General features: G+C 40.9%; 1 protein-coding gene across 3 annotated transcripts; it reads right to left on the bottom strand.

Moving 5' to 3' along the window:
• Positions 1-433: 433 nt before the first annotated feature.
• lsm14ab (LSM14A mRNA processing body assembly factor b) lies at positions 434-25,647 on the bottom strand. Of its 3 annotated transcripts, none has more exons than XM_084337257.1 (11): positions 25,306-25,646; positions 24,139-24,302; positions 22,736-22,877; positions 18,632-18,823; positions 16,912-16,989; positions 12,633-12,704; positions 10,799-10,975; positions 10,421-10,577; positions 9,913-9,948; positions 4,168-4,396; positions 434-3,060 (listed from the first exon to the last, which is right to left on the bottom strand). In XM_084337257.1, exons 1-11 carry the CDS (start codon positions 25,424-25,426, stop codon positions 3,037-3,039), a joined length of 1,392 nt encoding a protein of 463 aa, XP_084193383.1. In that variant the 5' UTR covers positions 25,427-25,646; the 3' UTR covers positions 434-3,036. The 3 variants fall into 3 exon arrangements, with proteins under 3 accessions (XP_084193383.1, XP_084193384.1, XP_084193385.1); XM_084337258.1 differs by having other exon boundaries at positions 434-3,057; positions 25,306-25,645; XM_084337259.1 differs by lacking the exon at positions 12,633-12,704 and having other exon boundaries at positions 25,306-25,647.
• Between the last annotated feature and the right edge of the window lie 78 nt (positions 25,648-25,725).

Below are 25,725 nucleotides of genomic sequence, written 5' to 3'. Positions count from 1 at the left end.
CATGTCAAAAAGGTTGCTGATTTATCACGTGGTAATTTGCGGTCCGGGTTAAGAGTATTTTTGTTTGTGCAGATCACCTTAAAGCAGTCCACTCAAGCAAGATGGCCGCCGGTGAACTATGCGTGAGACTCCGCCTTGAGCAATCTAGTGTTCTATGTATATCTATGGTTACTCCCACTATAAGCGTGTCAGGGGAAGAGCCTCATTTATCATATACCCATTTACCCAAAGATGGCAGTCCCTCTCCGTATACAATCTAGTGAGCAAGGAGAATAAATAATTAGATTTTTATACAATTGGCATGCACTTTTAACTGACGATTGATTAGCAATGTGGATAATACATATAATACACAGGGATGCTTATGTTACACACAAAATTATGCAGGCTCATGAAATGTTTCATCTTAAGAATAAAGAAAGGGAGACCTGGATATTGAACAACTCTTTACTTTTTGTCTTGAATAAAAACCCATTTTGCTGGGAGTAAACCATTGAAAAGTAAATCATGCTGTACATCTTCTTTACCAAGAAACAATACCTGGTGTACAACTCCAGTGGCTGGAAGGAGTAACAAAGATATGAAAATTCTTCAGCTTTAAGTAGTTCAGTAATGGACTATGCATTATTTGGAATCTCAAATTAGCTCCGGTACTTACACTAGTTATTGCAAAAGCCCAAATCCTGCCTTCTGACTTGGGTATAAAGAAGTGATTTTTGTGGCTATCATGCAGTGTTCAGTCAACTGTACAATATACAGTCAAACAAGGTAGCTTTTTTAAGTTACCATTACATTTTACATGATTACAATCTAGAATAGGTTCATCTTGTAGTGCTATCATAACATCTTACAATTCAATGTTTTTCTCTCTTTTAATTAAAGGGAGAGCCATTAAAAATATACCACTCTTAAGGCACTCCCCAGTGAACTGACAATTATAAAATAAAATCCCAATCCCCTTTACTGGCCCCAGATCCAGTTCTTATCCCTTTACATAACTATACAACAAAGTCAGATTCACCCCCAGAGAACAATGAAATTAACAATAAACCAGGAAGTGGTGCATAAATACAGGACAAGCTCCGAGCACCAATTAAATCCATATAAAATGCTGCTAGTTGTAAGTATGCATCTATCCTTTAGCAAAGACCACATTCAGAGCTTAGTTTTTCTTGTTTTGTTTTCATATTTCTTCAGTCAACCAACCCTATGGTCACACACCAGCACTTTGCAGTGTATAAACCTGATCGTGGAGACAAAGCACAAAACTACTTGTAGAAAGAAAATACCATTGCCATAAGACACTTTAAATGGGGGGAAACACAGGCCTGCAACTAACAAGTCGTAGTCTTACACTAGAATTTGTGACCACGTGGAAGGTTGATTTAGAAGACGTACTGAAAAATGCAGACAAATGTACCTTTAAGACGGGGGGAAAAAAACAGTTGGGGACAAACACAAATTCTTGTGGGCAAAATGTTGACTACAACACAATATAATTTTTAAGTATTGTTTGAAAAAGTTATTTGAGGGTATTCCATGACTCACAATAGAATAGGTTTCATGGGAAACTAAGTAGTCCTAGTTCCATCAATGTAGTTCACATTTCTCATATATTTCAAGAAACAGCGTTGGGAATGCTCCACATTTAAACCATGATAGTTGCTGAAAGTTCCCCTGGACTGACAAGAAGTGAGTAAAATAACACCCAAAACAAGAAGATGAAAAAGCCCAGTACAACTACATGAACAAGAAAATAAAGTCCCCAATGTAGAACAAATGGCAGTCTTCCAACCTGCATTAGCTTACCGTTGCTACCAACTGACAGCATGAAGCGTAAACAAAGGTCACTCTGTAAGGGCAAAAAAAAATAAAAAAAATCTAGATACTGAAAATGCATTTCTATACCTAGAAATGAGTGGCTGGCAGTCAAATTATAGAGATGAATTAGATATAGATTAAGATCAATGATCCTTCTTGGACCAAAAAGGCTAAATAGTCTCTTGAATGATCAATCTCATCTCATGCAAATGTTTTAACTCCCTGGCATACACCATTCAGCAGATGCTTGCTAAAAGCTTAGTCCACATTTAAGAAACCCATCTGATGTGTCATAACTGGGAGCCACTTCAGTTCAGAAAAAGAAAAGAAGCACTTACACCATTGTTTTGGTTTGTGAACTGGAAGCAGTAAATGTGATAATTTGTTAGCAGTGCTAGTGGATGTTAATGGTAGCAAAAAGCAGTAGTCTGAAAAATCACATGCTTCATGCCACCATTTTACTTCCACTAGCACTGATAGCAAATTATCACATGTTACGTTTCCAATATCTCAAAAACCAAAACACTGGTTTAAGTGCTTTTTGGACAGACTGAAATAACTCTCAGTCTACTAGGCTTACTAAATGTCAACTATGCCGTTGACATACAAAAAAACAAGCACTATCGGATCCCGTGCAACTTAATAAACCCCAAGAACTTTGAATTTTTTTTGTCCCGTGAACCACCGAGCAAAAATACTGAGCAACTGGCTACAAAGACAAGTATGTCAGAATGTTTATATAAAAGTAACTGTGACCCAACAAAAAACACAGAGGATTCGGGTGCCATTACGATACATTACTGAATATATCCCAAAAAATAAAGCTTTTTCAGTGATGAGAGTACTCACAGTATCAGCGGGCTTTCTGCATACATCTTTACACATAACTGAACATTATCAAATAACAAGTTTAGTAAGAAAGGAACTGGAATATATGCAAAAATACTGAATTATTCCACCAAAATGAGGTATTTACACACATGTTCTTGTCCTTCTGAAGACTGTATAACAAAGCTCCACTACTGTGGGGGAGGGGGATGGAGAAGGGTAAAGAAGCTGCAATCACACCCATTGAAGTTGATCAGTCAATCCTAGTGCTGGTGGCAAATTATGTCTTCATTCTTTCCGTCAGCTGTTCGGACCAAAGAAAGTTTCTCGGAAGGGACATTTTCATGAAAGGGCTACAACTCTTCATGGATCCCTTTCTCTGTTCTACTATGCAGCCACTTTATTATCCTTCTGGAAGAAAGCAAAACAAGTTTAGCATTGAGCACAAAAATCTTAAACATTTATAAAAGTGGTTGTTAAAAAGACCCCATAAAACGGCATTCATGTTTCACTTTCGTGGTCAAGTGTCATGAATGAAATAGGATGTTCGCACGGGACTTAAAGGACGACTCCACTTTTTTTGGAAATTAGCTTATTTAACATCTTCCCTGGAGTTAGACAAGAAGATGCATACCTTTTTTGTCTCTGTGCGTGCATTTTAGCTTTGGGAATAGACGCTCCGTTAGCATAGCTTAGCTTCATCACTGGAAGTGGGGGAGGACAGTAGCCTTACAGTGCCTTACAGTGTATTGCAAGGTCTGACATTGACCAAACTTGATATGCATGACCTTGGTGGGCTCTAGGTCAACTCCTGAAAAGGGGGTCAATGTCAGACTTTGCAATCAAAGTTAGGGGGCTAATAACCCTTGCCATAATTTCAGTGCGCCCCCTAACTTTTGATTGCAAGGTCTGACATTGACCCCCTTTTCAGGAGTTGACCTAGAGCCCACCAAGGTCATGCATATCAAGTTTGGTCAATGTCAGACCTTGCAATACACTGTAAGGCACTGTAAGGCTACTGTCCTCCCCCACTTCCAGTGATGAAGCTAAGCTATGCTAACGGAGCGTCTATTCCCAAAGCTAAAATGCACGCACAGAGACAAAAAAGGTATGCATCTTCTTGTCTAACTCCAGGGAAGATGTTAAATAAGCTAATTTCCAAAAAAGGTGGAGTCGTCCTTTAACATCGGAGAGACTTGGTTTGAACATTGAGAGGGACACTGAAGTTAGCCATCACATCATTCTTGAGGACCAATGTGAAATATGTTTTATATGATGGGGAGGATATGAGTTTGTTTTATGCTCATACTCTACGGCCTAAGCACAATGGGCCACGGACAATATTTTTGCCCTTTCCAAGAGAAAAATAATGAAATTATGGAGAAATAGGAGACAAATTCCATTTAGTCAATGGTTTGTCATTTACATAGCTGTACAAAATGTAAATTTCCACTTCATGAGGTCTTTCATTGGAGTAGTCTAGTTGTACGAATAAATAAATGAAGCTGAACAGTTTACCCTGTATTGATATTCAGAGAATTCCCTGCCACCTCTGCCTCCTCTGAATCCACCGCTGAAACCGGGCGGAGGGCCGAAGGAGCCTCTGCTCGACGCACGTCCCCGACCACCGCGGTAGCCAAAGCCGCCTCGCCCACGGTAGCCCCCCCTGCCTCGGTTTTGCCTGAGGGGGATACCGAAGGTCTCCGAGTTCATCCGCCTTTCATCTGCCCATGTCGGCCTGCGATCTCTGACAAAAGGAAATAAGGGTAACCAATATTACCATTTATGTTATGGCCGATAACAGACATTACTGATCCGATACCGATCATATGATCTGTAGAAGTAAAACAAATTTCTACGATAATTGAATTATGTACTATTTTTGTACATACTGAAACAATGTTAGCCCACCATCCTATGCTGCATTGTCACATGCAAGTAATGTTATCCAAACAAACTATGTGGCCAAAAAAAGAAACTAGGGGTGTAACGGTACGTGTATTCGTCCGGCGAATTTACGGCATGCGCGTCACGGTGCGGTACGTGCAGCCATACGAAGAATAAGTCTCATACCACTAGGTGAAACTAGGGTTGCACATTTTACAAATCTATGCTCAATATCTTTACTTTACACTGGTTTACATTAATCTTTAACGTTGAATATTAACACTTTGGATGCCGCCAACGCTATAAGTTGTTAGTTCATGCCACCAGTAGAGTGCCCGCCAACAACATATCGTTTGTTTGCCGTATTTTTTTTTATTGGCGATTTTAATTCATATTTCATCAATCGAGCCTCGGGTTAGTGCTGCAGTCTCTCTGAGCTCAATTGGGAAGATACCGCCCCCTATCGTCTCTCCCTGTGTAACTGCACCCCATTACATTACACTGCTGAAGGGGGGGTGGTCAGTTTTCTCATTTAATTTTTCCCTCAAGGCATCTGAAGGATCGATTGTGCTCACCGGCCCGGAAAACGCGTGGATTATGTATTTACAGGACTCAACACAATCAATAAGCGTGATCGATATTTGGAATGGCAATCAGGAATTGGAATAATCTTTTTGGATAACATCTGATCTCAGGTAAGGAATCTATTTTACCAGTCTTAGGATAATCAGACCTGTTTTCACGGAGATATAAGCTTTTTCCCTATATGCGTGTGTGGCTGTGATCGCTGATGAGGAAATGAGAATATATTTTTCAGCCCGCCTCTATAGCGTGCATAAGTACACATATATCGATAATCTAGCGTTTATTTGAAAATGATTCATAAATAGGCCGAAAAATTACAACTTGTGTATTATAGAATATTCCAGTAAATGCCGTTTATCACGGAATCTTTATATTTTTCTTGAAAACGAGGGCTTTTCAAAATGCTATAAAACGAAAATGAACCGATAAAAAAACTATCAGTTTCGACAATGTTGACTGCAAACAAGTCATTGATAAACGACAGGCAGATTAGACACATAGCCATAATTTAATTTAAGAGAGAGAATATGCGTTCATACCGCTATCATTGAAGTCAGTGGTGGCATTTAACAGGGTTTTACCATGTTCACCAGCCGGCACTGAAAGTGTTAAGCAGTGATGGGCAAGCTACTTGGAAAATGTAGCAAGCTACACTACAAGTTACTCTCGATTAAATATAGCTCAACTACAATGGAAGCTATCCCCAGATAAATGTAGCAAGCTACACTACAAGAACATGGCAAAATAGCTAGCTAAATCGGCACTACTTTTTTTTTTTTTACTTCATGATCAAGTTTCCACAAAACACATAGACAGGCAAAATAAATGCTCAGTTTGATTGTTTATTATAAAACTGAAACAAGCCCTCGGTCTGGCTTTTTGTGTCATCCTTTTAACATGAACTTGTATTATGTACAAAATCCAGGAAGGCAAGTTTAGCTGGGTGCAGCCTCTACAAAAGAAAAGAAAGAGACCATTTGGTTTGATCAGTTTTTAATAGTATAGTTTGTTGATTACTTTTGATGCAGTAATGGTCTTTTTCTTTTCTATTCTATCTTTATGTATTATTTATCCCTAAACTCTGCATCTTCTGGCTGCCTGATACCCTCTCCTAGCCTGCCCACTTTATCAACCAAAAACACACTTCTTCAATATCTGAATTTTAACTAATAATAACTGTATTACTGCATTTTACTATTATGCTACCATGTCTATACTACCACCAACTATGCTAATATGTCTATACTACTACAGTACAGTATGTACTCAAGAGTATAACACTCAAGCTCGACACTGCTAGACAAACAATACTACTTATCCTTGGCTGCTAGATATGTACCACTCACTCCTGCTTACTTGTTGTACACAATTTGTAAGTTGCTTTGAATGAAAGCGTCAGCTAAATGACCAAATGTATTTAAATATGTAACTCACAAAACATTCCATGGCCCCAAAATCATGTGGGGACCCCCCCTGGGGGTCCTGACCCACAGGTTGAGAACCACTGCTCTAGGTGATATTTTCCCTCTTAGTGTATGTACTATTTATGGTAAGTTTGTTTTTTCTTTTCTCCACCCCCATAATAGTTCATTTTCTGCCTACAGTGAAACATGTTAGTTAAATCTGTTGACAAAAAGTGCACTGACTTGTGTGCTGTTTGGGAACAGTTGACAATGTTTATGTAAAGCTTTTCATCAGCTTACCTGAATATATGTGTTCTCAAGTTAGTGCTGGACGTGTGGGATGTTGAGAGAAGCTTCGTTTTTGGCTGACACAATAAACACATATGTTTAGGCGTTTCTTCAGTCAAACTCATAAATTTTTCCAGATAGGGCCATGGAGAGACATTGTTGTTATTGACATCATCTTCATCAATGCCATCAGCCCTGGAAACATCGAATCCTTCTGCTATTTCGCGCGGACTCAGGTTCATTCATGGTCTGTGTTTAGATTTTTTTAACTTCCTGGTTTGCAGAGCTGGAGTGGCATGTCCCGCCCTATCCTGCCTCTGATTGGCCTACCCGTAATGTTTTGGCCTAATCGTGAGTCGTCATACTCATATCTAAACCAACCAACCAATCATAGTGGGTTTTCTCCAATAGCATCCAGCTGCAGGACAGAAGAACACGACACTCTCAGGACCGAAGACACTCTTTTTTTTTTCCCGTTTCTCCGGATATGTAGCGTGTAGTGTTTTGCTAACGCTACGTCACTACTTGATTCGAAAACTAGCTGCGCTACAGAGATCGCTACTTGATTCAAAAGTAGCGACGCTACCATCACGCTACTGAAAAATGTAGTTAAGCTATGTAGCGTCGCTACTTGTAGCTAGCTACTGCCCATCACTGGTGTTAAGCTTGTATTGCCAAATTTAGATGAATAAAACGTTGAAGCTTGTAAACACCAGTGATGGGCAGTAGCTTGCTACAAGTAGCGAAGCTACATAGCTTAACTACAATTCTCAGTAGCGTGCTGGTAGCTCGCTACTTTTTAACCAGGGTAGCGGTCTCTGTAGCGGAGCTATTTATAGAACGAAGTAGTAACGTAGCGACGAGAAACGTTACACGCTACTTTCGAGAGAAACAGTCTAGACTAGAATATCTGCGAGGAGAAAAAAAACACCCCATAAAAAACCCACTATGATTGGTTGGTTTGTTTAGATATGAGTGACGACTCACGATTGGGTATGGTAGGCCAAACGTTATGGGTAGGCCAATCAGAGGCAGGATAGGGCGGGACTCCAGCCGCAAAGCAGGAAGTGAAAATCAAAACACAGACGTATTGAATGAATGCAATTTAACGGATTACATGAACAAGAACCAATCTGCGCGAAATGGCAGAGGGGTTCGATGGCATTGATGAAGATGATGATGTCAATAACAACAATGACTCTCCATGGCCCTATCTGGGACACATTTATGAGTTTAACTGAAAAAACGCCAGCACTAACTTGAAGACACGTCATTCAGGTGAGCTGATGAAAGTCAATTGTTCCCAAACAGCACACAAGTCAGTACACTTTGTCAACAGCTTTAACTAAGATAGCTGCTATCATGATGTTTCACTGTAGGCAGAAAATGAACAATATTATTGGGGTGGAGAAAAGAAAAAAAGAGGGAAAAGCAGTGGTTCTCAACCTGTGGGACAGGACCCCCAGGGGCGGTCCCCACATGATTTTGGGGCCATGGAATGTTTTGTGAGTTACATATTTAAATACATTTGGTCATTTAGCTGACACTTTCATTCAAAGCAACTTACAAATTGTGTACAACAAGTCAGTAGTGGTACATATCTAGCGGCCAAGGATAAGTAGTATTGTTTGTCAGTGTCAAGCTTGAGTGTTATACTCCGAGTACATACTGTAGTAGTATAGACATATTAGCATAGTTGGTAGTATGTGGCAACCCCAAGCCACCCCTGGGCTTGGTGATTGATGGGCGCTATGTGGCGACCCAATGGCTGGGCGCTGCCCATGTTTGGGCGTCCGCTTCCGGACGCACCTGTCACTAAATACCCATCAGAGTGATTACCTGATTAGCGAATCACGGCGCGGTGCGCCTGTTGGAGAGGGGGGACTTAATGGAGCCGAGGAGCCTCCTCTCAGCCCCCCGTAGCAGCGCAAGGCAAAAGGCCACAGAGCGGAGACGCCGCCCGGCCGACAGCAAACCGTTATTATTTGACTAAGAAAATAAAGAGTATGATTTTGGGAACTGCAACCTGTCTGTGTGTTGTTTATTCTGCCACCCCTACACCTGGAATTGCCACAAGTAGTATATACATGGTAGCATAATACTAGTAAAATGAAGTAAAACAATTCAGATATTGAAGAAGTGTGTAATACAAGTTCATGTTAAAAGGATGACACAAAAAGCCAGACCGAGGGCTTGTTTCAGTTTTATAATAAATAATCAAACTGAGAATTTTTTTTCCTGCCTATTTGTTTGGTGGAAACTTGGTCACGAAGTAAAAAAAAAAAAAAAGTAGTGCCGATGTAGCTAGCTATTTTTGACGTGTTCTTGTAGTGTAGCTTGCTACATTTCTCTGGGGATAGCTTCCATTGTAGTTGAGCTATATTTAATCGAGAGTAACTTGTAGTGTAGCTTACTACATTTTCCAAGTAGCTTGCCCATCACTGGTAAACACACGCACGATGACAAGCGGACAGAACTAATTAACAACGCGCACTGACCCTCTGCACTGCACGGCTGTTTCTCCCCTCCCCTTACTACAGGTGTCCCTAAAACAAAACCATGAACTTTTCCGGACTGATAATCTGAGCTCCTCTCCAGTTGAACTGATACTGTGTTTAAATCCAAAATATTGATAAATCCTCTGCCATTGTTGTGTAACATGTCATCTGTTCTCGGTCTTCAGTCTCGGCTTCACGTGATGTTAAATCCTCTCTACAAGTGAAACTGAAACTTAACAAGCCTAAGTTTCTAAGGGGGCAGTAGGCAATTAATTTACTCAGTGGATGCCTGAACACAGAATGACACCAGTATCACTGAAAATAGAAATAGAAAAGTATTCTATTTAATAATAATTATAAATATATAATAATTATAAATATTTGTTTGCCGTTGTACCGAACTCGTACCGAACCGCAATACCGAGGTACGTACCGAACCGTGGCTTCTGTGTACCGTTACACCCCTAACACACAACGGCAACTAGACAGAGAAATAATCATCAGTTGTTCACATTGGCCAATCAATAAAAAATATATCACTATCACCCGGCGATATAGGTTTTGCAGATATCAATATCTGCCCAGTTTTGCCCAGGACTTGCCTTGAAAATCCTCCAGCAGCTCTTTCAGCTGCTTTCCTTTAAAAGACAAAAACAGAAAGAAAAGGGGATTTTCAGTGTCTGAGATCACTTTTGACAATGCTGTTAAATAAAAATGTAAAACTTTTAAGTGGTCCATCATATAAAAAGTACTGAGTGTCATTGGTATGCGATGGAATGTATAGTGTTTATGTATAGTCTCTACTACAGGGGTTCCCAAACTTTTTCAGCTCGAGACCCAAAAGAGAAATTTGGTGTTTCCCCGGGACCCAAACTTACAAAAATACTTTCCAAATGTCCGTTACTGATGGACACTATTGAGATATTGGAAAATGAATGATAGTCTATGGACATTCAAGTTCGTTGCTGGTTTTGATTCCGATATCCTGAGTAGATATAACCCAGCACATTCATTATTACTCATTAGTGTCAAGCAGCCTATGTAAAGAGAAAAACATTCCCAAGTACAACTGGAATCAGATCTATTTGAGAGCAGGGGGCACAAGCGTACCTTGTATCATCACAGGAAATGTTATCAAAGAATGACTTGGACTTGTCATAGTAAACGGCTGTTGTTGCAGGCTCCTCCTCTTCAGCGGCCCCTTCAGTCACCTGACTCTCCGCCTCCACATTCTCCTCTCGGTTCAGGGCCTTCTCCGGCTTGTCATCTGGGAAGACAATGTTTTCACCCATGTACTACACTGATATTTCCACTGCTGTGACTGACCTACATCTGGAGGAATGCGTTTTTCTTTCCAGTCACTGGTTCATGGTCATGATCCGATATCAAACCAATTTACAAGTTATAAGAAGCCATCTTGAGCCAGTTGGGCCATATAAACTTAGCAAAATGTGCTTTTCAACAGACATGGAGGGTTGGAAGTCATACCTTTCAGTTTGAGCTTGCTCTGGAGCTCTTTATCAATTTCATCCTTGTTGAATTGGGCATTGGCAGTCTCAAAATCAAAGTCTTCTTCAAACTTCATGGGGCCATCCCTGCGTACATTAAATCTGCCTCTACCCCGATTGCCTCCTCCACGGCCACGCCGGTTAGATGGAGCGCCACCTGAGTCGAGACAAAAAACAACCCAGTCCAAATGCAAAGCCGACAGGAAATGACTATTTGAGACATGTTAACACTTTGAGTGCCAGCAGGGGGCGCCAGAAATAGCGCTTGAGTGCCAGCGCTGTAGTCAATGGGAGGGCGATCACATTTGCGAACGCATAAACTATATCTTAAACATTCTAGAAACAGGTTTTTTTCTTTTTTAATCGGTTAGTTTCCGTTTTATACCATTTTGAAAAAACGCAATTTTTTTTTTTAAACTTAAAGGGGAACTATCTTATAAATGGCCTTTGAGTGTTTAGCATTGTTTCCTAGCTATGTGAACTTATATTAATATGATCTATGTCTCAAAATTCTCATATTGGCGCATTCTTCCAATTCTCCTCTCACAATATTCACCCTCACTGAACTGAGTCATTTGAAAATGTGCGCGATATGTGATGTCAGAAAGATACCGCTGCATGTTAATGGAGACGTGCAGAATGAGCTGCACAGTTCTGCTGACCACTCCACACAGTCAGCTCAAAACAGCTCGAGATCTTGAGGTAGAAAAATGCTGTTTTTGAGGACTTGATTAGAAATACAAAACAATGAATAAAAAAAAAAATATATTACAGAGGTGTTCCATAGACTCACAGGAATTGTGTAAAAGTACCCAAATAGTGAAAGAAATAGTAAAATAGTTCCCATAAAAAAAAAAAAAAAAAAGATTCTGCAGGAATCACGCTTTACACGGCACAAAACACGGTCATTTTTCGGCCTATTTATGAATAGTTTTCAAATAAACCCTAGATTATCGATAGTATATGTATACTTATGCACGCTAGAGAAGCGGGCTGAAAAATCTATTATCTTATTTCCTGATCAGCACAGCCACACATATGGGACACGCTGAGATATAGGTGAAAAAAACTCTGATTATCCCAAGACTGGTAAAATAGATTCCTTACCTCAGATCAGATGTTCTCCAAAAATATTATTCAAATTCCTGATCGCCAATCCAAATATCGATCGCTTTTATTGATCCAACGCTGGGTACTGGAAACAGATAATCCACGCTGTTCTGAGGGTCGGCAATGAATGGGATAGTCTCCGATTACATGCCTGACAAGTAAAATGTGGATTCCGGACTCTTTTTTTCCCCATCCATTTCATTCAGTCCAATCCAATGGGTGCAGTACCATCCGGAGAGACGATAGGGGGCGGTATTTTCCCTGTTCGAGCTCAGACAGATCCCCACTGGTAACGTGAGGCTAGATTGATGAAAAATGTATGGAAATCGATAAAAAAAATAACGATTAAATAACGAGATTTCTCGTTCTTGGCACTCAACGCATGGCATGAACTAACAAGATTTCTCGTGGCTGGCACTCAAAGTGTTAATAGCAGGGATGGAATATGCAAAAAAAAAGTGTTCTTATCGCAGTAATAAATTGTTCTGGCAGATACCCAGAGAGAGAGAGAGAGAGAGAGAGGTGGAGTTTAGTCTGAAAGCTTAAAAAGAGGCTGGATAGCAAACACCATCATTTTCAGATGAGTGCAGAGCAAATGTGACTTGGCATGGTGACGGTCAAACCTGCCTTGTTATGGTCGTCACAAACTCTCAACCCGTTACGCCCTAGCCATATTTTCAGAAAATGTGCCTGAAAGTACATACCCAAGGTCCTACAAGGTCCATTTGCATGTTCCTGGTATCTTGGGACATCTATGGACCTCAGGGAATGCATTCCTAGTGTCAGAAATATTGTGTCCGTTACCATGTTTGAGTAAATATAATTATATTCTTTTCATCTTTGACAGTGAATAACACAACATTGACCAAAAGTGGAAAATGTATGCAAATTAGATGCAAATAAAGGAAGCCGTCATGAAACCGTTGTAGTCCTAAGAAAGAGACCCAGGGCTTTCAATGGAGGTCTTAAGGAGGTTAAGAGAACCAGGATAATTTGAAAGGGGTACAAAAACGCGGAGTACATGCATCTTAAAAAGGTTCAATCTTCCTAGGAGAGACGGAAAAGGGTCCATTGATACATTAGGGGGCCAGGATACATTAGGGGGCCAGGATACATTAGGGGGCCAGGATACATTGGGGGGCCAGGATACATTAGGGGGCCAGGATACATTGCCTCAGACTTAAGAGTAATTAATCTTATACAACAGGTAGGTCCGATCACACATTGTGATTGGTCGAGAGCGTTCTAAACCATGAGTATATATTCATGATATTGATACACTCACAGATAAATCACCATGAATATACCACTGCGCTGGCTTTAGAATGTTTCAACTGCCATTCATCAAACGGAAACTGTGTCAACATGACCTACTCCGCGGACAACGTTACGTTTGATTTAACGTACCCGTTAACCATAAACGAGTGGATAAAGAGGACGGGTCTACATCTATCGGTATTCAGAAAAACAGCATTATTAGACGTGCCAATCCAACGAAAGACGAGCTGGACGGTGTCTGGCTGTGTGACGTCAACTTGTCAGTATGAAAATAATAGCACCAGGATAGCGGAGCAAGTAGCTTACCAGACGTTGTCGCTTTGGGGATTTTGTACATACCCATTTATTATTAACAACTAGTGCTGTCAATCGATTAAAATATTTAACTCGATTAATCGCATGATTGTCCATAGTTAACTTGCGATTAATCGCAAATTAATCACATTTTTTTCCCTACCTTAAACGGATCTTTTTCAAGTTCCAAGTTTTAATACTCTCATCAACATGAGAGTCAACAAATGCTTGCTTTATGCAGCCATTAAGACAAAAGGATGACCCTCATGCATTGCAAATTTGTAGGGATGTCCGATATTGGCATTCAAATGTGATATCGGAAAATATCGGTATCGGTTTTCATTTTTTTTTACATTTCTATATCATTTATTTACCCAGGCTAGTAAGAACAAAGTATGCTTTTATTTATTGTCAAAAGTATGCATAATGTTGTGTTAATTCCACAACAAGAGATATGTAATGTTAATTACCGGAAATTATTCCGTTTTTGGGGGGGGGAATCCTGCATATATCGGTATCGGTTGATATCGGTATCGGAAATTAAGAGTTGGACAATATCAATATCGGTAAAAAAGCCAATATCGAGCATCCCTACAAATTTGCATCAAATTCAAAACAGAGTGATGCACAAAATAACTTAAAAGAAAATAATAATTTAAAACAATGAATAAAGTGTGCATGAAATAATAGGGGAAAGAAAACGTTAGGAACTTGTTACATTCACCCACACAAGGGCTGAGTAATCACCCCCCCCCCCCCTCTCTCACACTCTCCCAGCTCTTTCTCTCCTGCCCCTTCCTCATCTCTCTCACCCCCTCTCTCTATATCTCTCTCACACACACACACACACACACACACACACACAGTATCAATGAGAGCATCAATAATACACCCGAGTGAAGTCTAGTTAAAAAAATATATATATCTTTTTTTAAGTTAATCGCAAGTTAAAAAAAATAGTGGCGTTAATAGAATCGGGCAATAACGCGTTAATACCGCGGTAACTTTGACAGCCTTATTAACAACATATAAAATGAGGACTATGACCATAGGATGCCTGGCCACTAGGGATGGGTACCGAATTCGGTACTTTTGAGGTACCGAACCGAAACACGTCGGTACTACAGAGTATCGAATCAAGTGAGAATCCGAAAAAAAAATTAAATAAAAAATAAATTTTTTTTTTTTACTTTTTTCTTTTCGTGTCAACGTTCACAGCACAATATATGCTTACCTAGGATTTTACTTGATTCAACAACAAAGCAGTCGGAGCAATGACAAGCCGAAAACTGTCGAAATTGTAGTTATTTGAAGTTTGGATTTTTTTTTTTACGACTGAGGTAGGTAAATTACATTTCTTGAGACTAAAGTACCGAAAAAAGGTACCGTTGGGTACCGGTATCGATTCACAGGTACCGGTATCGGTTCAAATGTGAAAGGTACCCATCCCTACTGGCCACGTCTATGCTTTTACCAACGCGTTCGTGTTTCCGGGTTCCCGTTTTGCGCTCTGATTGGCCAGGTCATGTGACATGTGCGCCAATCGTGGGACGGCAAGTTCTGCGCCTATTTCCGGGTCGAACAGCCTGCAAACTACCTAACGCCTAGTTTATCACTGGTTAAGGTTAGGCGACTCTTCTCGAAGTTGGTTACGGTTAGAGTTTGGAATCAGGGCAGGCGTTCTATCGCCATGCTCTAAGACAAACTCTAACCTTAACCAACTTCGAAAGAGCGCCTAAGCTTAACCAGTGTAGAAACTTGCGGTCCCACGATTGGGCGTACATGTCACATGACCTGGCCAATCAGAGACGGGGAAACACGAAGGCGTTGGTAAAAGCATTCAGGCTGCCTGGCCATGCGGCATTCATTCAATGTACTAACTATATCAATAAATGGTGATCAGGGGCGGCTAGGTGGTGCAGTGGACAAGGCGCTCACCACCAATGCAGGAGACGCTGGGTTCGAGCCCAGCTCTCTGCATTGCATTCAGCTTTGCTGGTCGTTCATACTAATACATTTGGCAGTATTAGGGGGTGGGAAGCTGATGGGTGGGGATCGGACGTTGTGGACAGCGACTCCTACAGGTCGGTTGGTGCGCCTGTAGGAGTGACAGGCCTGTTCAGCAGCCTTTTCTGTCTATCCATATTAGATAGATAGAGGCCGAAACATGGTGTTTTTTAATGGTTCTAATATGAACTAAGCTATTTATTAAAGCCTTTTTTTATATACAAGAAGAGTGCCTGGAACTTCCTTATATTCATTTTATAAGCAGTGTTGAATTTGATTTTCATTTCTTCCTCCTCGCTTTTTCTATTTGCCGCCGTCTGGTGCTGAAATGCTTCGTGGAGAGGCACTGTTGATGTGCTGGCAACACACCTGTCACGACACACTGCAGTATGTGTTTTTTGGAGACACTATGCTTTTTTAATGTTTCTATTCTGAATGTTGATGATCCGACAGCAAACGCAGTACTGCCAGCCATATTAGGACCACACTCCTTGCAATACATGCAAACCATACTCTTTGTCGCTTTATCGTAGCGGAGCCAAGGAAACAGCCATTCCTTCCGAAAGGTATATATGTTGGTTTCAGGTTTCACAGTCCCGTCATTCAGTGAACAACGATCAGAGCCAATCAGAGGCAGATCAGGGCTGGTCTTTAGAGAACCAATCAAAAAGGCAGAGATTTATATTTTTTGAGAACGCACATGGCTGGGAAAAAGACGCTACACACACACCTGCTGGGAGGTGCACCAGTGCGACAAGGGAAAACATCCAGTCGCACTGCGCTGATATTTGGTCGTAAAGCGCACCCTGGAGCCCTGCACTGTAGTACGAGTTGTAAATAGAAAAGGTCATGGTTACCTACATGAAAATGTTGCCAATTGTAAAAACAAAAGCACACTGTCCACCATAAGTGTATCGACAGTAACACAAGTAAGCCAACATTACACCAAACTAGGGGTGTAACAATGCATCGATCCTAAGGTGACGATTCAACTGCATCGATTTGAAAATGTTAGAATCGATCATAGGTAAATTTTTTATTGACCTATAGTTCATTCATGCTGAGTGAATCAGTTCCCCTAGCCACATTTGTGTATTCAAAATGTTTGAGAATTAACTGATCGAAAATTAATCGCATTGAATCGTGGTCAAATGAAGAGATTTCATGCTGCATTGAATCGTTGCCTGAAGAATCGTAATCGAAGTGGGGTCAAATATTTACACCCGGTCCCCTACACCAAACTAATAAATATTACAAAAGTGCTCCTTGATTCTGAGCATCCAAGGCCATTTAAAATAAAGGCTTTCCATTGAGAAACCACCAAGTGCAAGGAAGTGGATTTTCATTTCACTGTGTACAAATTCCACATAAATACCACTGGATTATGTGACGATATCAACTTACCAGCATGACGCCTGTTAGGGTCTCGGTTTTCACCAGTCAGCTCATGGTCTGGATGATGCACTTTCTGAATCTCAGGACCTACACAGCAAACATAGCCAATTATTACCTTCTGAATCTCAGGGCCTACACAGAAAACATCGACAATGAGCACCTTCTGAATCTCAGGACCTACAGAGCAAACATTCACAATTATCACCATGTGGATGACATGTTATGTTATCATCCCTAACGTTACCAGTTTATAGGCTGCTGCCGTCTAATGTACCGTTATTTGAATGGATTTTTAAATGGAACAAAATCTAAGCTGGTTAGCTCAGTGTATATGTTGAAGATATTCCTTCATTGGTTGATCCGAGTCTAGTCTCTGAATCTCGTCAGATTCAGCAGTGCAGTTAATGTTAGCTTGTTGCTTCGTACGTTGCAGCTAGGAAGGTCCGACTTTATCAGACAAGTTATTTTAATGACAATCGAAACAAATTATAAACAAATTGACTTCACTGAATCACTTATATTATACTGGCCACATGCTACAACGCTCCATTTAGGTTAGAAATGTAGCCAATAGCTATCCATAGCATGTTTTCCAAAACATGCCGCCCTTGTTGCAACATTCTAGCTAGCTAATTTATTTATTTTTAGCTAGCTACTGCAAGAATAGGAAGAAATAATGTGACAGTGGGTGGCACACTGTAGCCAGTTCACTGAAAATGTTGCCCTGTTATTTAATAGTAAATCATGTAGGCTATGTTTTACTGCCACCTGGAGGATTTGCAAGGAAACTGCCATCAGTAATTTATTAGAAAGGCAATGAATGTAACCAAAGACATAACACAGTAAATCTTGATTTGCATATTGACTCAAATAATGGTGAATTACCAGGCGTATATGTCAGCTGTTATGCAGAAATAACGCCCACCACTCAGCCAATAATGATTGAGTATTAACACAAGCCGTTGTATAAGTGACACAAGCACTATAAATGACAAAATATTACTGCTCACAACCACCAATACTTTGTTCAAAGATAAACATGTTAAATACGAACTATAAGAATAGATAGATTTCAAACCCAAATTATTATTATTATTGGTTATTAAAGATCAGCTTTCACAGGCACCCGTTACAATCCCCATGTGAAATCCTACTTTATTTTAGCCATTTAGCTGACTTCTTATTCATAGCGACTTGCACCAAGTTCCACAGTAGAATGAGCTCAAATTCCTGTAACACCAATTAATTTAATTTACCGGTATCCAACAATGAAGAGTACATTCAATGGCTTGAGGATAGAAGTGTAGAACTAGAAAGCTAGTTGCTCAGAGGGAACAGCTGGGCTCCAACAGCACATCCACCTGTCAACCAGCCCTCGTCATGAACATTTAGGGAAATAATACCAAGTAGACTCGGAGGACTCTTATAAAATGGTGTAGTCGAACCTCACTTGCATCATCCTCACCTAGCGTTCCTTCCCTCAGCTGGGAATCTTATTGGTCGCCATCTTGGTGCTTTGTACATTATACATCAATCAATGGCTAAAATGTTTACCTCAATCTGCACCGTCAATCTTTTACAGTTCAGGCCCTTGACTGACCACCAACCTGAATCTATCCACAAAGTTTGAGCCAAATCCAATATGAAATGTGTGAGTCAGACACACATGAGTGACTAATTAAAGCCAACGACTTGAGAGTAAAACCTGTTTAAGCCAGACAAGTCTCACCCCTTCTCTGCTCCAGCTGTTCGGAGGCCCTCTGGCTGACAGCAGGAGCGGTGGTTCTCGGGGCGGCTGTGGTCGCTAAACTCCTTTGTCCCACTGGTACAGGCGGAGCGGAGCCAGCAGAGGGGGAGGTCTGCACACCCTGCTCCAGGGTGGGGCTCTTCCTCAGAGGGTCCAGATTGGGACTAGTGCGTCCTAGAAAGTGCAACAATGAGTAAACAAGAGAATCCTGAGTGTAAAATATGCTACAGTAAAACATACAACTTTGATATTTTCTTTTCCCTGAACTGATCCATGTTTTCTTTTGAAGCCCTGCCGGTTTCCCTTCAGCCCATTTACAACAGAGTATTTTAGTACCAATTTAGCTCACCCTGAGGAACCCATTGACTCCAATGCAGTTTAATTGTAAGATTCTTCAGCTTGCGTCAGCTGCATGGCTATTCAATCATTGTAATTTTGTCTGTTGTCTGTATTGCTCCACATAGTCTCTCACATTGGGCTTTATTTAATCAGTCTGTCCCCATGGCACTGGTATATTTCTGTTAGGGATGCACCGATATGAAAATTGGCCACCGATACCGATTGTTCAACTAACACTATCGGCCGATACCGATATTTGTATATAAGTATTTGTATTTGTATTATTATTTTTTTTTTATGAAACTACTGTATATTTGTATGTGTATGTTTGTATTTGTAGGCCTCTTTACTTACTTAAAAAAAGGAAACATCAATAAATATGTTTATGGTATCACTATCTCTCTCCCAGTATCGTCTGGCGGCCTGCAGAGGGATACTATTTTCTCAACCAGAGCTTTCAACCAATGCAATGGAACCATTCTTGCGGCCTGCAGCGGGATACTATTCTCTCAACCAGAGCTATCAACCAATGCAATGGAACCATTTTGATTGACAGTCGATTCGGCCAATTACGCCACACCGCTAGCACCCACCTCCTGCTGTTCTTACCACCAATCGGCAAGCGTTTTCTACTTTCGGGCATGCCGCCATTGATCTGCTTGCGACTCACTCGAGAGGCGAGAGCACATCACAACAAACTTAACGTAGCTAATACCTTAGCTGCCCGGCCCGCCGACCAGCGCTCTAGCATGACCAAATGAGACATAATGATTTTACTGCAACAAATGTTATAATAAAACAAAGCCTTTCTATACATTTGTCTGGTTGAAAACTTTATTAACAGATTGCAGAATGGGTAGTTTGGTACGGAATGAGCAACGGAGCTATGAACGGAATAATGCCTTGCTTACTTGCTGTGTTCGGGTAAATAATATGCTGATGTTATATTGAACGTGTAACACTAACTATATAACGTTATTAACTAGCTACTGTACCGGGAGCTCACGTTGATGCCTGGATGGTGCTAACTAACTAGCTACCGTACCGGGAGCTCACGTTGATGCCTGGATGGTGCTAACTAACTAGCTACCGTACCGAGAGATCACGTTGATGCCTGGATGGTGCTAACTAACTAGCTACCGTACCGGGAGATCACGTTGATGCCTGGATGGTGCTAACTAACTAGCTACCGTACCGGGAGATCACGTTGATGCCTGGATGGTGCTAACTAACTAGTAGTGGGTAGTTGGGTACGGAATGAGCAACGGAATGGAACTGAGCTATGAACGGACTCCGAGTAATGCCTTGCTGCTATGGGTAATAATAATATGCTGATGTTATTGTCCGTGTAACACTAACTATATAATCTACTATTAATCATAAGTAGTAACTGTGATGCAGTAGCTTGTGTGTGTGTGTGGGGGACGGCGGGCGTTGTGCAGGTAGGTCGCGCGCGAGTGAACTTTTTTTTTTTGCCTTTTGACGCTACACAAATTGATGCTTATTTATCGGCGACTGCTATCGGCACATTTGAGCTTATCGGCCGATAGGCCGATAGCAGTCAACAAGGCACTTATCGGCCGATACCGATACCCGACCGATATATCGGTGCACCCCTAATTTCTGTGATAGAACAATGGGGAATGAGAGCACTACTCCACAGAGATTGCAGTACTGCCCGGCTACAGATTGAGATTGATGCGCTGCTCTTGTTATTCGGCCAAGGCTCGGTAGCTGGCTGCAATGTAGTCCTGTGGCAAACTTCAAGAAAAGTGAACAAAACCTTGTCTAGTGTGGGATGTGGACCAGTCAAGGTTGTCCTACCTTGACACCATGTCCACAAGGCTGACTCATCAAAAAATAAAAAGCATCCCTTTATGCAACAAGTGAGGACAACGGACCTAGTTAATCAAATTAGCCTAGCACAATCATGAGCCCAAGTTCCATGGGAAAGTGCCAGATGCTTACCCATCATCTATTCTAGCCTTTGTGAGTGTGGGCATACACTAACCTCTGTTATTCCCTTAGACCACCCACCAACTAACCAACCATGAAAATGTTAACTTGTTGCACATCCCTAATAAGAAAGTCATGATATTGTGCATTCATTAGTAATGCTTTCTTTGCTGCTGTTCCCACAGAGATAAATGGTGTAAATTGACATCTCTTCCTTGCTGAGAAGTTTGCATTATAAATGACAAACAATCTAAAATTGCATTATACTGAATCTTTGTCCATATTGTTGAAGATATCTAAATGTACTGCTTTGTCTTGATAAAATGTCTAGATATTGTGAAATGTACAACTTTAAATTAATATGAAGAATTGCGGCTCCAAACCCTTTTTTTTCTTTTTAATACCTGGAAAAAATATCTCCTACTGTCAAAAAGGTTTCTGACCCCTGTACTAGACAATGTGACAGTAATAAATGTGGCATACAATCCTTACTAGAGGTGTAGTAGCAACTAGTCAGTTTGGAAGGGCTTAGTTACTCAATTTGATTGCACGACAAGTTGCTAGGTTATACCTCATGTAGTTTGGATGTAAAGCCCTTATCGAGATGAGTAGTCAATCAACAATTAAAGAGAGTTCTATCATCATAGTTACAATCTTAGCAGCATTGCACTTGACCATATTGCCATTCAAATTTAAATCTATTATTATGAAGGGTTATTGAACCCATACCTCAAATGAGAACAAATAATTTCTAAGCTTTCTTTTTTGCAAAACAGTGTTACTCATGTCATGGCATTGGGTTCCAGACTGACCCAATGCTGAGCAATGGGAAATAAATATTTTATAATATTTTGATACATTTTATATTTTGAAATACATTTTGTAACAGGAAACACAGCCCGATGATATCAGCTCAAGCGTAAGTTCATTGATAAACAGGTACTAGCTGGGCAGGTATCTACAGGCTTTTTTTTTTAACAAGTGAATAGACCAGGGGTGACATGATCCACCCCCAATGTTGCAAAAAGTTTGATTGTTGGGAGTACATGATCCTTATTCACCAGGAAGGCTCTAGGCATTAAATAAGTCTCTAGATTCAGATTCCTTTAATAAGCCATACGTGTAAACACATTGGTAATTGTTGCACCATTTACCTGACTTGTGGAAGGTGCCCAACAAGTCCATGCTTTTGATCAGGTCCAAGGTGAGTTGTACCTTCATATCGTTGTGATGTTAAGTTACATTTTACACTTGGCTATGAGCCATTTTCATAGCATAGCTACGAGCTTGGTATGGTAGCCGGTATGATTGTCAATGAACTGGCTGGCTATATAGGTTCACATGATTGTCACAAAATTGATTGGAGGCGGATAATCTTCCTGTCAGTCACCATTGATCATCTATCTGCATGTAGATCTATGTAGAGGGCTACATCACTGCGTGCAGGTGGCAATTGAGTCCTTTCAGTTCTACCCAGATGCAAATGACCGTCTGAACAGGCCATTTCAGTTCATATTTAATACTGCACAGGGTCTAACATAAAATGTTGGGTGTTACACAAGTTTATGTTTATTTTATCGCACTGACATCATAATCGCGCTACGTTTGAACATACCACACAGCTAGTGCAACTGGGCCCTACATAACCAATTCCCATAGTCTTCGGATAAACGTTGACTGATGTCTTTTGAGATCAAACATCACTTATCAGATTGATTTCAGTCGTCCTTTGATGAACCAATTAAAAACACATCAACATTTCAACAGCTGGTTGAGGCAGCAGGAACATACCTCCAACAGCACCAAACGGCTGGGCCACCATGGGAGCAGAGCCAAACTGACTATAGGCTGTGACAGGAGGCCTGCTGAAAGGTGCGTAGGACCCCACAGATTGGAATGATGCTGCTGCTGCATTGCTGGATCCAATAGAGGACTGATGAGACAACAACACACAGGAGCACACACGCAAACAGTTAGAGAACCTAGGACAATTACTATTAAAAATACAGTACTACTTGCTACACTTGAGATTTTTAGGTTCTCATTTATTTATAGGAGAACAATTTTCAGGACACATGTCAAATTGGATGTACTTCATTCTCAAAGTCTCAAGCAAAGCAAAGGTACAGTGATGTGGCAGCATGTAATATAGGCTAGTTATGAGCTGCTAAATATACAAATAGTTGTGACTATCCCCAATCATGGAACTGCATACATTTTATAATTTGGACGGATACTAATATACCATTCCAAAGAGCTGCCTTGTTTCTTATCCATGTCATCCTTCAGCTGTAGTGGCATCTAAACGGTTGCTTTGTGATCGCTCTAAACTGGCTGTCGGGTTCCTTCCAACTACTTTGTCTATGGTTGCCAGTAGTTCACATTTCTGATTAAAAGTTTTGTTTTTTCCACAATATGAACTTTAGTTGACACAAGCTAGATGGTGATGTCATACACAATATACAGGCAACTAAAGCACACCTGAACTGTCAAATCACAAAAGTTTGTTAGATGGCAGAAGGGCACCGATTAGCTATAGAATTTTCAGTTTTGACACTTCTGGTCTGCCATGCAACGTCAGCAGCAGCTAACCTGCATCAGCCTAGCATTGTGCCACAAGAGTTAGTATTGTGGAAAAAACAAAACCATTTAATCACAAATCTAATGCGACCGGCAACCATAGACAAAGTCGGGTGTCTGACAAGTTTGGAGTGATCATCACAGAGCGACAATTAGCACGGCGCCTACAAACAAAGGACAACATGGGTGAAAAAACGAGAGGCTAAAAACACTTATACACCACATAGGTCCATTGAATTGGAGGACATTAGTTGTAGAGGTTCTCTGGGGTAATGCTTTCTATGAAAGACATTAGATTATAGCTTCTAAAGTTTATTTGTCACTTTTGAGAGTAGAACCTCTACATTTCAGATGTGTTCCGATTTGACCACCAAATGTTGTCCATGACAATGTATATTTATTATATTTGTCTGTTTTGTGAGACATGCTTATTAACCATTTCTAGCTTTTTCAGGTGTGGGTATTCTAATATATAATAGGCTACTAAAGCAAATCCCGATATCAACTAAGCAAACAGAGTCAAACTACCTCCTGTACACAATGAGCGTTCTGACCACTGAACTACATAAAACACTAACAAAAAAGGTGGACACTGTGTACAACTCATCTGTTACCTGGACAATGGCAGGATCCTGAGGCAAGCTGCTGGTGGCTTTAGGAGGCTCACACACGGTCAGGTCTTTGATATCACTCCCTCTGAAGATGATGTACTCGAACACCTCATCCCGAGGGGGAATCGGCCTGTCAGTGGGTCGATCTTCAGTCCCGAAAGAACGGACTGTCGAGGGAGTCATTTACAATTTAATAATGCAAATAGCATAACAAATGGTCTCATAATTAATAACACATACCATACACACAACACATTTCATAGTAGTAGTTCTACAAAAGAGAAGTGTGGTGGTATCATTGTATCAACGAGTCGTTTTAAAGTAAAAGTCGTGTGTCTACAAACAAACTGAGAAGCAAAAAAGAGACGTGTAACCAAATTAACATCACAGTAGTGGTCTCTGGTCACAGTAACGTTAGTAGTCTCTGGTAACACAGTAACGTTAGTAGTCTCTGGTCACAGTAACGTTAGTAGTCTCTGGTAACAGTAACGTTAGTAGTCTCTGGTCACAGTAACGTTAGTAGTCTCTGGTAACACAGTAACGTTAGTAGTCTCTGGTCACAGTAACGTTAGTAGTCTCTGGTAACAGTAACGTTAGTAGTCTCTGGTAACAGTAACGTTAGTAGTCTCTGGTCACAGTAACGTTAGTAGTCTCTGGTAACAGTAACGTTAGTAGTCTCTGGTCACAGTAACGTTAGTAGTCTCTGGTAACAGTAACGTTAGTAGTCTCTGGTAACAGTAACGTTAGTAGTCTCTGGTAACAGTAACGTTAGTGGCCTCTGGTCACAGTAACGTTAGTGGTCTCTGGTAACAGTAACGTTAGTGGTCTCTGGTAACAGTAACGTTAGTAGTCTCTGGTAACAGTAACGTTAGTAGTCTCTGGTAACAGTAACGTTAGTAGTCTCTGGTAACAGTAACGTTAGTAGTCTCTGGTCACAGTAACGTTAGTAGTCTCTGGTCACAGTAACGTTATAGTGAACGACTGACAGGCCGCTGCTGTGTACTGAGACGTAAACAAAGAACACGCAACTGTGCGCGTGCACTTGTTGGCTAATATTAGCCGGGAATATACATTTCAATTCGTCGGACTATAAATTTGCTAATAATTCTGACATGATGATGGTACAAAAACTAAACAGGTGTGCGAACAGTCTCCATTAAGCCGCCTTACCTTTAGCGAGAGCCACGGTGGAGTTCTCCGTGTCGATGGTGTACAGGATGCCTTCATAGCGGATCTCGGCCTTCGAGATCAGGCTAATTTTGCTGCCAATGTAAGGCGTCCCTCCGCTCATATTTGCCCCCCGTTTCGAGTACTTACTTTGGACGGGGGGGGGGGGTGATATAATTCGTTTTGAAGTTTTAATATAGAGAAAAGTCGTCTTCTTTATCTTTATTATTCAGAACTCCCCGTGCAGTGTGCCCCGTGTTAGCTGCTGCTGCTGCTGCGCCTCCTCGCTACCACGACATGGCCGTCTTCATGTTGCTCACCTCGCCGCCGAGCTGCATGCTGGGAGCTGGAGTTCTGAGGGCTGAAGCTTGATTGATTGAAAACTTTATTAACAGATTGCAGAATGGGAACAGTACAGTACAG

Source organism: Notolepis coatsorum (genome assembly GCF_963971535.1).
Source record: "Notolepis coatsorum genome assembly, chromosome: 20".
Lineage (NCBI taxonomy): Eukaryota > Metazoa > Chordata > Actinopteri > Aulopiformes > Paralepididae > Notolepis > Notolepis coatsorum.
The sequence above is the reverse complement of the archived record's forward strand: the minus strand, read 5'-3'. Positions and strand labels throughout refer to the sequence as shown.

Coding starts and splice junctions, on each gene's coding strand:
- lsm14ab (XM_084337257.1), bottom strand. CDS start 25,426: ATGAGCGGAGGGACGCCTTACATTGGCAGCAAAATTAGCCTGATCTCG. Junction 22,878..24,138: donor AGGATCCTGCCATTGTCCAG/GTAACAGATGAG, acceptor TTGTCTCATCAG/TCCTCTATTGGATCCAGCAA. Junction 9,949..10,420: donor ATTTCCTGTGATGATACAAG/GTACGCTTGTGC, acceptor TGTCTTTTAAAG/GAAAGCAGCTGAAAGAGCTG.